This window comes from Pseudonaja textilis, chromosome 1 (assembly GCF_049901715.1).
Source record: "Pseudonaja textilis isolate UNSWEBS1 chromosome 1, rPseTex1.2, whole genome shotgun sequence".
In the NCBI taxonomy this organism is placed as follows: Eukaryota; Metazoa; Chordata; class Lepidosauria; order Squamata; family Elapidae; genus Pseudonaja; species Pseudonaja textilis.
Window position 1 is genome coordinate 302,314,057 of NC_141990.1, and position 17,760 is coordinate 302,331,816.

Here is a 17,760-nt window from a genome sequence, read left to right on the forward strand (position 1 = left end):
CTTCAGAGCAAATGAATTTAAAATAAATGCACTGTACTAATGTTGGTGATTTCCTCCCCCCCCCAACAGGTTAGGTGGCGGACCAGATGATGCAAAGGAGATTATGCAGCACAAATTTTTTGCTGGCATTGTTTGGCAAGATGTATATGAAAAAAAGGTATTTACAGTTTTTAAGGTGGGATTTTTTAGATTGTGTTAAAAGACTTTAAAATTCTGTGTCAGCTAAAATGCTGCAGTTTGGGAAGATGGTTATCCTCTCATTCCTAATTTTCCCCCCACCATTTTTAAAAAATTCTCTTACACATAAAACCTAAACTTTTCGTTGCATCTTAAAATTTTATATACCTAAAATGACATGGTGCAGATTAAGTAATCTTAGATATCATCCAAAGTACAGGTATGCACTTTGTATATCTGTACATACTGCAGAATTGATTGATTTTTTTTTTAAGTGGGTTTTGTGCCACTTTAGTGAACAAAAAGAATTTAAGCAGCTTACAAAACTGTATACAATAAACAGTCATTTTCCTTCTGTGCTTCTTTCAGCCCTTCTTCTATTGCAGTCTTTTTTTTTTAATTTTCCTGAATGCAGCTTAGTTTGCAAAAGGCTCTCCATCAACAAGTTAGAATTGCAAGGTCCCAACCTGCCCCCTGTTTTTGCAAATGTTGCATTGCTAGAGTTGTTCTGTCCCCAGAAGTCCAGCCTTCTTCTCTCTTTCTGCACAACTAATATCCCTTGCTAGAGTAGCTCTCTGCTCCCCCTTAGTGGCACTGCACATAAATGATCCTAGCTACTGCATTGAATTGCACCAACTTTTTGCTGATTGAGATGGACTTTTTGGCTCTGGTACTGAAGGCTTTGATGCAGGGCCCTTGAAGCTGATTGTTTCATTAATCTTTTATTGAATGTTGAGGTCAGCATGAACACTTCCAAGCATATTGTCATTCAGGTTAATTAAAAGAGCCTAATGCATTAAGATGAAAAAGATGTTTGTAGTTAAATTTACCAGTACTTGGCAACGTGCTTCCAATTTTCTCCTTTTAAGTTCATAAACTTGCTCTGAGGTTTGCTTTCTTTTCTCCACTATTCCCTCCATTCTGTCACTGGAACTTAAAAGAGAAAATTGAAGAAGAAGAAGAAGAAAGAGCTAGCCATGCTGTCTGATTAGCATGCATTTCAGTTAATGCCGCAAGACATCTTTAAAAAGCTCAGCTTTTTTGTGGTTTGGAAATTATATATATATATATAAATAAAATAGACTCTCATCTTAACTATATTTCCTCCCAAGTATCTAAATGATATCATTAATCATACTGCTGCTAGGGCTATTTTGGGCTGTCATTTCCTCCTCAATATTTGGATTTCCCTGCCAGTTTAAACCCCCAAATATTAGTCGTATTATGTATATAAAAGACTCATTTTCCTTAACAGGCATTGTTCACCTGCCTTGTGGTTAATGTATTCTTTGTATTGAAATCAAGGTTTTAATGATCATCTCTTCAGTTTGCTGATAACTTACTATGAATATAGATTCTACATCTCCAGTTCTCCATGGGATAATATATCCAGCATTTTTATAAAGACAAAAAGTATTGGAGATGGTTCAAGATAAAAAAAAAACATATCCACTGAAAAACATCAAAAGAAAAAAATAATTTTTTGCTTTGTAAAGCTAATAGTATTCTTATGTTACCTTTTTTATGTTCTGCTGCCTCTAAATCTTGTTTGTAACTTGGTCTTCAAGATAGAAACAAGTAGAACAAGTATAGAATAACTATATGGAAGGGACCTTGGAGATCATAATATATTTAGATTTCAGCAAGGCATTCGATAAAATAGACCACAACCTACTTTTTAGTAAGCTAGAAAAAAGTGGAATAGATAGCACCACCACTAGATGGACTCGCAACTGGCTGGCAAACCGTACTCAACGAGTAGTCCTTAATGGGTCTAAGTCTACATGAAGGGAAGTAAGCAGTGGGGTGCCACAAAGTTCCGTCTTAGGCCCAGTACTCTTCAATATCTTCATTAACAACTTAGATGAGGGAATAGAAGGGGAACTTACCAAATTTGCAGATGATACTAAGCTGGCAGGAATAGCTAACACCCAAGAAGATAGGCTCAAGATCCAGATGGATCTTGACAAACTAGAACAGTGGCCCCCAACCTTTTTTGTGCCACGACCCGGTACCGACATCACAAAATGATCCACGGTCCGGTACTGGAATCAGCACGCATGACAAGGCAAGGCGAGCCGAGCGACCGGCCAGCCAGCCTTCCCCTGCTTCTCCCCGCCACCTTCAACTCCTCCTTTGTACCTTTGTTGATGGGCTTTGCTTCGGGACGGCTTCGGGATGGTCGCTCGCTCGCCTTGCCTTTGGGTGCTAAAAGAATCCTCGCACCTTAGTTTCATTCGAAGCCTCCCCTTCGATGAAACTAAGGCGCAAGGATTCCTTCAGGACCCAAACACCGCTTACCAACCAGAAAAGCTCACCCGGAAGCACTTTCTCGTCAAACAAGATGGTGGCGCCCAGCAAACCGGCAGCCCGGTAGGAAATGTTCCACGGACTGGTCCCGGTCCGTGGCCCGGTGGTTGGGGACCCCTGGACTAGAACACTGGGCCATATCTAACAAAATGAAATTCAATATAGAGAAAAGTAAAGTCCTACACTTAGGCAAGAAAAACCAAAAGTACACATATAGACTGGGTGAAACCAGGCTCAATAGCAGTAACTGTGAGAGGGATCTTGGAGTCTTAGTGGACAACCAGCTAAATATGAGCCAGCCGTGTGCAGCAGCTGCCAAAAAAGCTAATGCAATCCTAAGTTGTATTAACAGAGGGATACAGTCAAGATCAAGGGAAGTACTAATACCACTCTATAAAGCCTTAGAAAGACCACACCTAGAGTACTGCATCCAGTTTTGTTCACCACATTATAAAAAAGATGTTGAGACTCTAGAAAAAGTTCAGAGAAGAGCAACCAGGATGATTAGGGGACTGGAGGCTAAAAGATACAACGAATGGTTGCAGGAACTCAGCTTGGCTAGACTATTAAAGAGAAGGACCAGGGGAGACATGATAGCGGTCTTCCAATATTTGAGGGACTGCCACAGCGGGGAAGGGGTCAAGCTATTTTCTAAAGTGCCCGTAGGCCAGACAAGGAATAATGGATGGAAACTGAACAAGGAGAGATTTAACCTGGAGAAACTTTCTGACAGTGAGAACAATCAACCAATGGAACAGCTTGCCCTCGGAAGTTGTGGGAGCACCATCAGTTGAGACTTTCAAGAAGAGATTGGACTGCCATTTGTCAGAAATGGTGTAGGGTCTCCCGCTTGGACAGGGGGTTGGACTAGATGACCTGCAAGGTCCCTTCCAACTCTGATTATCTGTATCTATCTGTATCTTCTAGTCTAATCCCCTGCCTAGGCAAGAAACCTTATAGCATTTCAGACAAATGGTTATCCAATCTCTTCTTTAAAACTTCCAGTGTTGGAGCATTTACAATTTCTGGAGGCAAGTTGTTCCATTGGTTAATTGTTCTAACTGTCAGGAAATTTCTCCTTAATTCTAGATTGCTTCTCTCCTTAATTAGTTTCCACCCATTTTATGTTTGACTTCCCCTACATAATGCTTTTTTAAAAATTAAACTGTGGCTATTTCTAGTATTCTACAACAAAGTAGTTCAGGGCATCAGAGCAATTATTTGAAAAATAAATCAGCTGCAATACATACTATTCTTCTAGTTTGAAGCTTCTGAAAGAGCTAGCAATTCCCAAATTGCAGGGAATGGGGAATCTTACACTGGAGGATGATTGATTTTAATTTAAGAATGAAAGGCTACATTTGTTTATTTCCTTAACCTATCCTGCACCAATGAAACTGGACTCTTAAGTGTCCGCACCATTAAATGCTTGGGAGAAAAAAGACCATTTTGAAAAGTCTGGGCCTTTCCCCACTGCTGAATTAAAATGCTATCCACTGGATTCTTAACATTTGTTGTTCCCTGCCATCAAACAACACTGTCACTATTGCAACTGCTGTGACTCACTGAAGAAGGATGCTGGCTTTGCTGTTCTGTCTCTTACATCCCAGCTGGCAGGAATAAATCTGCCAGTCACGGCTCTTTAGAAGGCATGAGGCTGGTCTGGTTGCAGGACACTGTCATTCTAGGCTTCTTCTTTAGCTTCTTCTCCTCAACCCCATTCTATTATAACACAGGATGAGTAACGGGTTTTAAAAAATCCCAGCAGAGTCAAGTCATGGAAGGTGCTGAGTCACTGGGGTCTTGTTGCTCTCTCTTCCTTTCTTTTTTTATCGGCAAGTGACGCAGGCTTCAGATCCCTGTTTGCCATGTTTGAGAAGTAATAAGGGCAGGGTAGAGTAGTCCAGTCTCTGCACTTTGGCTCTTCCAGCCTGCTGTTAAACTGGTAAAGCCATAGAGTTAAAAGCACTACAGAGTTTCGGTATCCCGTTCTTTAGGAAAAAACACAGCACATTGACAGCCTACCCGATGCTGCCAGGGCATTTAACCCAGAAGTCGCCAAACTTGGCAACTTTAAGACTTGTGGACTTTAATTCCCAGAATTCTCCAGCCAGATATGCTGGCTGGAGAATTCTGGGAGTTGAAGTCCACAAGTCTTAAAGTTGTCAAGTTTGGGGACCCCCAATTTAACCCTTCAGCCTATCAGTTAAGAAAGTATTATCATCTTCTCAAATTCCTTGATTAAAGTTTACTTTATTCTAGTAAATCTGGTAAATGGATGAGTTAACATACTTCTGGCACAAAATTCAACAGCGTTTTTTTTTAAAGATAGAAAAATGGATATTGAACTAAAACAATGCAATGTTTAGGTTGTGTCTCTAAGACCTTAATTTGTGGAAGAAAGATGGTAACTGGCAGGCATAAAGGTCAAAAGAGATACTTGCAAAGGATGAGTGTGTGCCTCCTGGATATATACAATTTTATTTTATTTTTTTATCTGTCTTAAATACTTGGGACAATATTCTAAGTATCTTTTTTGCATAGTGGCAAAAAATAAAATGCCAAGATCTGCTTTTCAAAATAAAGCATTTCCCTTTTATATTTTTATAAGTGGCTTTTCATTTAATTACTTCATTCTCCTTTGTAAGAGGGTTATACTATTATTATTATACTTTTATTGATTAAACATGAAACTCAGTCAACTGAACATTTAAAAATGTATCAGAAATATTATTGATTGACACTGATGGTTGATACGGGTTCTGCTAGCATCCTAGGCATCAACCAAGTATCTTCTTAAAATGTATGTTGTTCCAAGTACCCCCTTTTTTGCTGTTTTCCTGGTGTTACTGAAGGAAGCTGTAATTCCTTCTTGTTGTTGTTGTTGTTGTTGTTGTTGTTGTTGTTGTTGTTGTTGTTATTATTATTATTATTATTATATAACAATTTATTTGAAATTTAACTAAAAGCCAGAAAATAAGCTCAATTGGCTCAAGCATCAATGAGTTCATGTGATATGGATTAGAGATCTGAGTAGGCTTAATGCTGAAATAGGAGCATTCCCATTCCTATCCTACATTTTTAAAAAGAATATAAAATATTTTACTGCCAAATGTTTGTTATTTTGCTGCCAAATTTCAGCAACACAGACTCTGCTACCTGGGGAGGGCTGCTGAGCTTTCCCTATGCTAATAACTCAATTCCAGGTTTTATTTCTTTTTACAGCTGGTACCTCCATTTAAACCCCAGGTGACATCTGAAACAGATACACGCTATTTTGATGAAGAATTCACAGCACAGATGATCACTATCACACCCCCTGATCAAGGTAATACTACTTGAAAGTGCTTTGGTTGAACAACAGGACAACATGGCTCAACTGAAAGCTTAATAAATTCTTGCCTGAAACTCTAGATAATGATGGTTGACAAGATGCTGCAATGGCCTCGACATAAGTTGTCTTTAACAGTTTCTTTTCACAAAACATCAGTTTGTTTGTTTTTTAGAAAGAGCTCTCAGAGCTGCCAAAGTTTCTTGCATCACAAATCGTTGTGTTAAGGTAGAAGTAACTAGATAGTGGCAGCAACAACTACTGACCTACTACATCAAGGCAGAAGGTGGAACTACAAGACTTTAAGTGTGGCAACTGAGCTTGTATCTAGCAGTACTGGAGGTTTTTCTTAAAAAGGAGATTTTAAACTCAGCCTACCTGTGGGCTGCAGGAAGTCTGTCTTTTTTGTCAAATTCTAAAATCCATTTTCCCGAAGATGCTTTTTTCAAAAGAAAAAAAAAAAGAACTTATTTAAGAAAGTCCAGTTGCCTTTTGAAGAAGGCACCTTTGGGATAACCATGACCTGGATGACTTAAGAATCTCTACAGTCTAAAATCCACTAGATTTGCCAATCATGCTGCATTAACCATTTCCTGCCTAATTTCAGTAGAAATTGACAGAAAATAAATATTAAGTATTCTTTTCTGAATGGATACAAATTTATGCCATACAAAAATGTCACAGCTATGCTGACAGTAATTGATTTTAATTTTTTTTTAAAGTTTATCCACCTAGCCGTGGATAAATTCTCTCCCTCCCTTCCCCCATCCCCTCACAGTTAGTAAATGAAAGCTGGTTTTTTACCCTTTTTATGACCCACGTAGCAAGGGTTAATACAATCTTAATACACCACTGGCAATCCTGTAAGCGTTTGTTATTTCCTTTTTCCACAGAGAACGCTGAGAATTGTAGTTTTTTATTTAATGCAGTAGATGGGGAAATCTCCAATAGAGAATTCATAGCTGCCTTGCTACACTGTAATAGCCAGGAAAACCACAGTTGTTAAAATGACAAAGAGAAGTATTGTAGTTAGGGATTGTACTTTAAGAGGTAGCGGATATTGGAGGGACTGTTCCCATAGGGTAAAAGTTTGTAGTACTTGGCTCTTTTTTCCAGAACTTTTAGACTATATATTATAGCTCCGTCTTATGCCTTGATGTAGGTAGATTGATAGTTCCTGCTGCAAATATCTCCTTTTACCTTAACTCTGGCATTCATGATACAGAAAAATCAGGCAGCCTATACATCTTACTGACAAGTAAAAGAGAAAACATCTGGTAAAAATTAAATAAATTCTGTCATGTTATCTCCTGGCCCCTAGCATTAAAGGCTGTGACCAGGGAAATCACTTCCTCCCTCTGACAGATGAATCAATCTCACAAAGAATAAATAGAATTAAATGTTATTTCTAAAGCAAGGAAAACAAAAAAATAAAAATTCCTAGTCAGCTGTGATATAAAGTTTTCAATGGCAGGGGAGATAAATAAAAGCAGGGGTATGAAGCTCTCAGCCTGCAGGCTGGATGCGTCATCCACTGGCCACATCTACCCCTGGTTTAGCGAAAAGGAAAGTTGCAATGCGTCATGTAACAACAACATGTCATTACAAGTTTGACACTCTTGATGTAGAGAGTTAAAACGTGGATTGTGAATGAAAAGGATCTCCATAAAATGCTATAAAGAACTATAGTTTAGATATAATCCTTTAAGCAGATCACATAATGCTACTGATCTCTTACCAACCAACAGAAGTAATATAAAGTTTTCATAAAATGCAATTTGCACAGAACATAAATATTGAAAATAATAAGACATCAGGTAGCAGACACAGGAAAACAATGCAGTTCTTAGCTACATTTTTCTAGTCCCTTCTGGGGATTAGATGGGCCTTGGAATGTAAGTTACCTCTGTGTAAGCATATGTTTTGGAAATCCTTTGTGCAAATACCAGCTGAAAGCTAAGGGTTAAAGACTTATTTCCAATCACTCTATCAAGTTTGGTTGTTGATTTAAAAAAATTAAAAAATATTAATAGAAAGAAGATAATTTTGTGAGGGGATCTGCTTTTTGTACAGGTGCTAAACTTGACACAAAAATGAATATCCTCTTTCTAGGAAACAGTCATGTGAGAGTACTAGTGCATTACAATTACAGTACCCAATTCACTACAATTCTATATCCTTAACTAACTGGAAAAATTTCTTGTTTGATTCAGTTATCAAAACCAAAGTACGTTTATTTGGATAGGACTTTTTATTTAAGAATATAAACCTTGAGATTCCTATCCACTGAATTCTTATGCCATTAGCAATTTTTGGGGGGGAGCAGCAAAGCCAATTTAAATCACATTGCTGCTAATACACAAAAAATACATGAATGCAACAGAGGTATAATTAAGCTTGGTGTGGGATGCAGACAGTGTTTTCCATGACTAACAGCATAAACAGTTCATGTTCAAAAGTGGGAGGGGAAATACTGATTCCCAATCTGACTCTTTTTAAAAAAAATCATTTAAAATAAATGAATAAGTAGTTGATAAAGTGCAAAACCCATAGCCAGACTTTAGGATTATAATCATTTGAAAAAAATGCCTTTGAGTCCCATTGCATTGGTAGAGAACACTCTGGTTTACTTTCTGGTAAATGGATGTTTTGTGAGTAACCATGCCATATGACTATTTTGCAAACAGGCAAGTCTCTCGTGGTGTGTGTGTGTGTGTACACCCAAGATCTGCTTTCAGAATTCCAAGTGTATCCTAGTTAAAAATGTCTACCTCACCCTGCTTTAACACACAGTGTACTTCCCATACCACAGTAGCAATGCTTTAACCATACTTTCATTCTGTTTCCAGATGACAGCATGGATTGTGTTGATAACGAACGGCGGCCACACTTCCCTCAGTTCTCTTACTCCGCCAGTGGAACAGCTTAATGTTTCACTTGTCAATAACTTCAACCAATCAGACTGCATTTTGGGGACCTTTAATTTCAATGGACATTAGAGAACTCTCTACGATACATGAATTACAAACTATGTTTGTATTACGGTTTAGTTGAATTTGTAGGAAGCCTCACAGGCTATGTATTTAAAACAATCCTGATGAATTTTTGAGTCAGAATCTCTGCAATTTTGAGAAGGAAGATAAGAAACCATTCTTAATGCATTATAAAAAAATAAAAAAAAAACTTTTTCTTCTGGAGAGAAAAAAGGACATTTTAGGTTTTTAAGAATGTGCACCAAAAGATTTCTTTCAAAAAGCCTAAAGCTTTTGGCCGTTTAAAAAACAATACAAAAACAGAACTGTTTTTTATTTATTTCATACTGTTCATTATGTGTAAGTAGAAAAACTGCACTCTGAACAATTAGATTTATTTAGGATGAGAGGCAGACTTAGATAGTGCAATAATTAGAGCAGCAACATAAAAAACGAACAAACTCTGGGCCATTAAGGCCACAAGAAATCTGCTGGCAATTCTAGGATGCCTTTTATAGGAATGGCATGTGGGACTTCAGAGAGATAGAGTCAAGAAGAAAATGACGTTAGCACAACTGCTACTACACGTTACATATCAAACAGAGCTGAATGATCTGTTTTAAAATTACACACAATGTCCTGCTGAAGACGGCACATTACCTATACTACATTCTTGTCCCAGCATGTTTCTGGGAAGTTACACTTTAAGAGAAACAAATCAATTTTACATATTTCAACTGAAAACACTTTAGTTGCAAAAATTGACCAGGGGAGAGGGCATGATTTGTATACATTAAAAAACAAACCACGCACAATAGTCTTAAGTGAAGAAACATCTATCTTACTGAGCAAAATCTGGAGTCATATTTTTGGCAGTGAAGCCATAGACCCTGTTCATATATGTATTACATCTTTTCCCAACCTGATGCCTTCCAGAAGCGGGTCACAGCTCCAAACATTTCTGTGCAGCATGGCCTTTCAGCTGCCACAGAATTCTGCAGTGCATAATCCTGATACATCTGGAGGGCACCAGATTGCAGCAGCAGGTTTTAGAGAGGCATTAACATGGCAAGATGTTTCGCACATTGAAATCCCGTCCATCTGTTTTCCACTCTTCAGTGTACATTTTTAAAGGTTATGGGGGGAGGGAGGGCAAGCTGGATGGTACCACGATGTATGGATGAAAAGTCCATCAGTGGTTGCAGTGGCTATATGTAAAAAAAAAAATATTAAGGTGAAACTTTATACGATCAAGATTTTTTTTGTCTCATTTCTTTTGTTATCTTTTTGTCACTTCATTTTGTATTTTCACAGCCACATCATTCTGGATTTACCAGACAAAATTGTCTTTTTGCTTTTTGACACGGGCCAGGATTTTAAGCTCTCGTACTGTGAATGAGTTTATTCAGTTGTGGCTTTATGTTCTTTTAGACACGCTTGTGTTTATGTTCTCTTACCTGTTTAAAAAAAAAAAGACCTATATTGCAGTTCCTTAACTTTTTTTTTATTGGAAAGGGAATGTATTTAAAATACCCACAACTTTCCCTTTACACAAAATTCCATTGTTGTGTGTGTTGTACTTTTTTTTTTTTAACAACATTCAGTTCTAGTATTTTTACTTATGATATGAAAGTTTCCCTCAAAAGTACTTCAATAAAATGTGCTTTAACAAGTTAGTTTTGTCTTGGTTTTGGTAGAATGTATAGGTGATTTAAAAAGCAAAATTGATGCAAGCTTTTCTATATTATGCAGTTTTCTCAGTATCCAAGGCTCAACAGTAGCTATGAGGATTAATGTTACTTTTTTAAAAAAGTTGATCTATATTAGCAAGGATTTAAGGTGGAAAGAGGAATGGGCGGGGAAGAAATAGGGAGGATTCAGTTTGCTGGATTGTAAGTATCTTGAAATTGGTAAGTTCTTTAGTCCTCTGATCTTGACAAAGCTTGATTTCTTTGAAAACGTATGAAGATTATCTCTATATTTTCAGCTGCAAGAGAAGGAATTTGCGAAAGTCATTTAGTGACAATTTCAGAAGCAAACTCCTGGCTTCATACCTTGCTTGCACATTTCTTTAAAACAGCAGTAAGTTCAACAAGTTCAGCTTTAGACCCTCAATAGTCTAATAGCAATAGAACAGTAAATCTAACAACAAAAAAGCATGATCTTTAATTATCTTCTTCATGTTCGTTCCCAGTTGCTCAGCTTCACTGGTCATGTGCTTCAGAAATGTGTAGTCCGTATAATTACTGGACTACAGATTTCATCTTTAATCAGCAATTTACTCCTGGATGTGCCTGGTAGTTTATTGATTTACTAATCAAATGTACATCCTGCTCAATCAGAAGATTCTCAGTGGCTGATAATGACTTTAAACATCCCAAAACAAAAGTTTTCATACCTGCATGTGCTTTGTCAGCTATAAGCAGACTGAGTGTTTGAATCTCAGACTTTGCTACAATCCATGTGCTGATTTGTCCAGCTGAAGCTAATATAGTGTGTCTGGTCCCACTTTCTATCCCACCTAATCCTAACCCTGTTATTTTATCCCAGTCTGGTACCACAAGCTTGAAATCAAGATAAGATTTCATTTAATTTTATTAAATTGTATTTAACTTTATTAAAACGTTAAATTTCATGACACACACATACAGCCCAATATGACAAGTGGTAAAATTGGGCAAAGAATCTTAACTAAGACTTTTCTTAAATGAACACTGCTTAATTGATGTTTAAAAGGGTATGTTTTTAATGGTATATTTCCACAGGAGTAAGCTACGAAGTCCTGGTTTTACTCTTAAAAACTCTGTCCTAGAGACCTCACCTCCCAATACTAAACTTGAAATGCCCCCAAGGAAGATTTTCCGTAACACTAAGCATGTAGGGAAGAAAATGGTTTTATCACCTGGCTGACTTCGAAGTTGGAGCTTTTCAGGGCAAAGTATTACTTGATGGATCTTCTATCAGCCAACCTTGGAAGGTTAATTGTGATGCAATAGTTGTGCACAAAGCAGCTTGATCTTGTTTTACCTTTTTCCCATTGCTGAGAAAAGTGTTTTGGGGGAATAAAAAAATACTGGCTAAATTAAGCTTCCAGGTATAATAGGTCAGAAGAAAAAAGTGAAGAGGCACCTCAAGGCTACTTGTTGACAGTAGGTTCTAGCAGGACTGATGGATGCTGGTGCCAACTCGATCTGTTGTGTTGCATTAACACCTAATCTGTCAACTGTTGCAAGCAGAAACAGTTTGTGCTTTGTTTTCTTTTTGCATGGTCGATCTGGAACACCTGATAGAGCTCTCAAAACGGTTAAATATATATATAATAAAATACGGCATATGGAAAATAAATGGAATATTCAGCTATCACTGGAAAGGCATCTAGAGATATTACAAGGAAATCAGGATACAAGCCAAGAGGAATGTTTATTTATTTTATTTGTCAAAAGCTTACAATATAACAGAAACAAAAATAAACATAAGTTTAAATACAAGAAATAGGAACTAATAATTGGGGACAATAGGACAGGGACGGTAGGCACGATTGTGCGCTTACGCACGCCCCTTACAGGCCTCTTAGTAATGGGGTGAGGTCAATAGAGGTTAGCTTGAGGGTAAAGGAGTGGGGGTTTGAGCAGGTGACAACAGAATCAAGTAGTGAGTTCCAGACATTGACCTCTGTTGCTAAAATACTTCCTGCAAACAAGTGGAGTGGTTTACATTTAGTTTATATCGGTTGTGTGCTCTAGTGTTGTTAAAGCTGAAATATTCATTAACTGGTAAGATGTTGAAGCATATGATTTTATGCTTAAGTCTAATCTTAGTTGACGTAGTTCAAGGTTGTCTAAACCAAGAATCTCAAGTCTGGTGCTGTAGGGTATTCTGCTGTGAACAGAGGAATGTAGAACTCTTCTTTCTGACTCGCTCAATTGTATTTATGTCAGATATACAGTGCGGATTCCAGACAGCAGAGCTGAATTCAAGTATTGGTCTAACAAAGGTTTTGAATGCCCTAGTTAGCAAAACAGTATTACTAGAAAAGCTTCATAAAATTAAATGTACAACTCTTAAAGCCTTTTTGGCCATACTGTTGCAGTGAGCTTTTACACTTAGATCATTTGGTATGAGAACTCCAAGGTCCTTGACAAAGTGAGGGTCATCAACACGGTCATATCCACCTAGATTGTATTTGGTATATAGATTTTTTTTTACCAATGTGTAGGACAGAGCATTTGTTGGTAGACATTTGGAGTTGCCAACGGTTAAACCATTCAAACACATAAGGTCTTTTTGAAGGATGGTAGCATTGACGGTGGTGTTGAATAGTTTTTCATCATCAGCGAAGAGGACGCAGTTGCTAATAAGGTGATCAATGTCCTAATAGACAGATTCCTCATCAGTCATGACACACTTTACTTCAGGATAATGGGACAGAGTCTTCATGGCCAGCCTTAAGAAGCAGGATCATGTAGAGTCTGGCTGCTCTTTAGCTACTTTGGCCTTAAGCTATATAAGGCTTTATAAATTAGAAAACGTAAGAGTTCATAAAGATGCCACCGTATTCTGCATTAACTGTCACTTCAAAACACTCGAAGTGTTTCCAGCAGGTTAGGACATGGGTAAAAGCTGGCTGGGGTTTAAAAGAAAAAATGTTGCCTTGGTCCAGTAAGCAGATTGGGTGAGGTCAGAAAACTCAAAAAAAGGATGAACTTGGACAATGCAAAAGGTGGATTGGGCTTAGAGAGAACAACTCACTCAGTCACCTAGCCAGCTTTCATGGCTGAAGGACTATTGCAACTCAGTCTCCCTGTTTTAACATTAATGACTTTTTGTTCGTTTTCATAGATTGGTATTAGATGAATACAGTTATTGCCGTAGACCTGTCTTTTATCAATAAACAAGGCTGGAGAAACAATGTAGCACTGAAGTCTAATGAATATAATCTCCCAGGCTGAGATTGAATTTTACACAATCAGGAGCTTCTTAATCAAAATCCTAGAACTCAAGAAAACTCACTTGGTAAGAAATCATGGAGAGAACATCCAATGGTAGATTCCACTTCTACCTCCACTGTGTTTTTGGCATGATCCAGAGCAAGACAAAACACGGGGGGGAAGGGTTTTATTATTTAAAGCCAACTCATATTCAGTAAGATTTAATCTGAATCACTACAGAATGACACTGAAGGAATATATCCCAGTGTGTGATGACCTGTAGTCTCTCAAAATAACCCAAAACATATATTAAAGTCCAGTAAAGCCTTCAAGTTAACTTCACTGTTTTATTACTCACAGTTTAAAGTCACAAAAGTAAATAATGAGGCAAACAGAAAACCAAAACAAACCACATTGATGAGAGTTCTGAATCAAGCCGAGATAACTAATTATAAACTCCAGGAAAATAACCGAGAAAAGTCCATGGGAAGAATGCCAGCAAAGATAAGCCTCAAGTGAACACTAATTTACTTCAGCAATTCTAACTGCGCAGTTGCAAACTTATATACATAGCTCCCACCTGCAAGCCACAAGGAGGATCATGGTAATCTCTTGAGTAGACAAATCGCTTTTCCCTGATCCTCTCTTCCCTGCTTGACCTAGAATGGATAGGGTATGGGCTGGATCCTCCTCTGACTGCTCAGCCGGCCTCTGCCCTTCCCCAGCCTCCTCCACTACCTTTGGAGCCACAATCCCACTCCCTGTTGGCTGTTCCTCCTCTTCCTCAGAGTCAGACTCCACCAGGGGCATGACACTATCCCCCCCCGCAGGGCCCCCTTCCCCAGGGCCAGGCGGACGAGGACGTTGAGGAAACTGAGCGTGAAAGTCCTGGACCAAACGAGGAGCATGAACATCAGTGGCATCGACCCAGGTGAAGTCCTCTGGTCCATAACCTTTCCATGCCACCAAATACTGAAATCGGCCCCACAACTGGCATGAATCGCGGATGCTATCCACTTTGTATTCCTCCTCTCCCAGAGGGGCTACTGGGGCCGGCTGTGATGGAGCCGGTCTATGCAGACTGTTGGGCGAGGCAGGGACTAACAGGGAACGATGAAAAACAGGATGGATACACATGGTCCATGGCAGGGAGAGACGATAAGCCACAGGATTGATCACCGCCTCGACCGGAAAAGGACCCAGGTAACAGTGATCAAGCTTTTTCAATGGTCGCATCATTGGTAAATATCAAGTAGAGAGCCAAACCCAATTGCCGACTGCTAAAGGTGGAACATTGTGACGATGTTGGTCTGCAAACCGTTTATAGTCTTCCTTGGCTCTCTCTAGTTGATCACGGACCATGTGGTGCATGGCTTTTAACTCCTGCAAAACGTATCCACTGCCGGAACTAGGGAATCAGATGGGGCTAAAGGGAAAAGTCATGGATGAAACCTATAGTTAGCAAAGAAAGGGGACACACGGGTGGATGCATGTTGAGCATTGTTATAAGCAAACTCACCCACCGGCAGCACCTCCACCCAATTGTCTTGTTGAGTATTGCTGAAACAGCGGAGGTACTGCTCCAAAATAGCATTCACTCTCTCTGTCCCCCCATCAGTTTTGGGGTGATGAGCAGACGACAGACACGCCTCAAACTGCAGTTTCGCGAGTAGGGTCTTCCAGAAGCGTGCTGTAAATTGTACCCCCCCCCCCCGATCTGATACCATGAGGTCTGGTAACCCATGCAACCAGAAAACATGGGAGATAAACAATTGAGCCGTTATCTTGGCCAATGGAAGACCCGCACACGGAATAAAGTGGGCCATTTTAGTCAACATTTCCACCACCACCCAAATGGTTGTGGCACCATTCGATGGTGGTAACTCAACGATGAAATCTAATGAAACTGCCCCCCATGGTCGTTCTGGCGTGGGCAAGGGCTGCAAGAGACCAGGGGGCGCACCAGGAGCATACTTGGCTTGGTGACAGATCCCACAGGACACCACGTATCCCAAAACATCATGTTTAAGTCTCAGCCACCAAAATGCCCTAGAGATGAGGTGCAGTGTTTTGAACACCCCAAAGTGTCCTGCCACTGGACTATCATGACATTGATGTAGGATAAGGCCATGAAGAGAACCTCCAGGCACATAAATGCAATCACGGAACCGCAACAGGTCCCCAATATACACCCAAGGAGTCTCTTGTCTCCCATTCTCATCCAATTCTCCATGTCGAGCTGCCACAAATGGGTCCTGCCGCTGTGCCACCTGAATCCTCACTCGAAGTTTCCACAGGTTTCTTGGTGGCCACAAACCGTTCCAACGGAATCACCATCCAGGGCAAGATTTTATCCTCCCTTCGGGTATACTCGGGCTTCTGAGATAGGGTGTCGGCGCGTTCATTCCCTCCACTCGGAACATAGGTCACCCAGAAATCGAATCGAGCAAATAATAAGGACCATCTCACCTGGCACTGGTTCAATGTCCGAGCTGTACGAAGGTGTTCCAAATTGCGATGATCCATCCGAACCTCGATTTGGTGATAAGCCCCCTCCAGGTGGTACCGCCGTGTCTCAAAAGCGACCTTAACCGCCAATAGCTCCTTGTCCCAAATCATATAGTTGCACTCTGGAGCCGACAACTTCAGGGAAAAATAAGCGCACGGGAACAAGGTGCCTGTAGAAGCATAGGCCTGAAGGAGCACCGCACCAACAGCCACATCGGAAGCATCTTTTTCCACAACAAATGGCTGGCCTGGATCAGGGTGTTTGAGGATAGGCTCAGAAGCAAAGGCGACTTTCAACACCTCAAAAGCTGCCTGCTCCTCAGCACCCCTATGGAACTTCTCCTCCTTCTTGGGCAGATTAGAAAGGGGAGCAGTCAATTCAGCAAAGTGGGGAATAAATGTGCGGTAGTAGTTCGCAAACCCCAACAGTTGTTGTACATCCTTAACCCTCTGTGGAGGTTCCCACTCCTGCAACTATTGTATTTTTTCCTGGTCCATTTCCACCCCAGCAGGTGAAATACGATGTCCCAAGAAGTCAATCGTGGTTTGTGCAAACTGACACTTCTCACGTTTAGCAAACAGGTGGTTATCATGCAAACGTTGCAACATCAGCCACACATGCTGCCAATGTTCCTGCAGGAAGTCTGAGTAAATCAAAATGTCATCTAAATAAATGACCACGAATTGATCCAACAAATCACGGAAAACATCGTGTATGACATGCATGAACACAGCTGGGGCATTGGTTAATCTGAAAGGGCATCACGGTATACTCAAAATGCCCGTACCTCATCCAGAAAGCTGTTTTCCACTCGTCCCCTGCACGAATGCGAACCAGATTGTAGGCCCCATGCAAATCCAACTTCGTAAAGATCTTAGCTTGACGCTGCCGCTCAATCAGTTCATGGATGAGGGGAAGCGAGTACCGATTCATGTGCCGGCTCATGTAAAGCTGGCACTGCCCAAAAAATGCTGGAAATTGGGCCAGCAAACCATCAAATTTATCTGGCACTGCCACTGGGCATTTTCGGTGTGGCTGGGCACATCGAATTTGCATTTGTGCCACCTGTTCAGTCAAAAGAGCCACTTGCTGGGTTAACTGGGCAATCTCTGCTCTGAGCTGATCCATGATCACCCCACAAAAAGCAAAAATAAGTTGAAGGGGTGGCTGAAGTCAAAATGTGATGACCCGTAGTCTCTCAAAATAACCCAAACCCCAAAACATATATTAAAGTCCGGTAAAGCCTTCAACTTAACTTCACTGTTTTATTAGGCACAGTTTAAAGTCACAAAAGTAAATAATGAGGTAAACAGAAAACCAAAACAAACCACATTGATGAGAGTTCTGAAGCAAGCTGAGATAACTAATTATAAGCTCCAGGAAAATAACTGAGAAAAGTCCATGGGAAGAATGCCAGCAAAGATAAGCCTCTTTCAAGTGAACACTAATTTACTTCAGCAATTTTAACTGTGCAGTTGCAAACTTATATACATAGCTCCCACCTGCAAGCCATGAGGAGGAGCATGGTAATCT

The 17,760-nt window shown here is 39.9% G+C and overlaps 1 protein-coding gene across 2 annotated transcripts in view; it reads left to right on the forward strand.

Moving 5' to 3' along the window:
• The window catches only part of AKT1 (AKT serine/threonine kinase 1), a 97,989-nt gene extending 87,528 nt beyond the window's left edge, over positions 1–10,461 (forward strand). For both annotated transcript variants that reach the window (XM_026698587.2, XM_087922281.1), the window contains 3 exons: positions 70–157; positions 5,713–5,815; positions 8,668–10,461. In XM_026698587.2, coding sequence (XP_026554372.1) covers positions 70–157; positions 5,713–5,815; positions 8,668–8,747 — 271 coding nt within the window. In that variant the 3' untranslated portion in view covers positions 8,748–10,461. The remainder of the gene's footprint in view (positions 1–69; positions 158–5,712; positions 5,816–8,667) is intronic.
• The last annotated feature ends 7,299 nt before the right edge of the window (positions 10,462–17,760 follow it).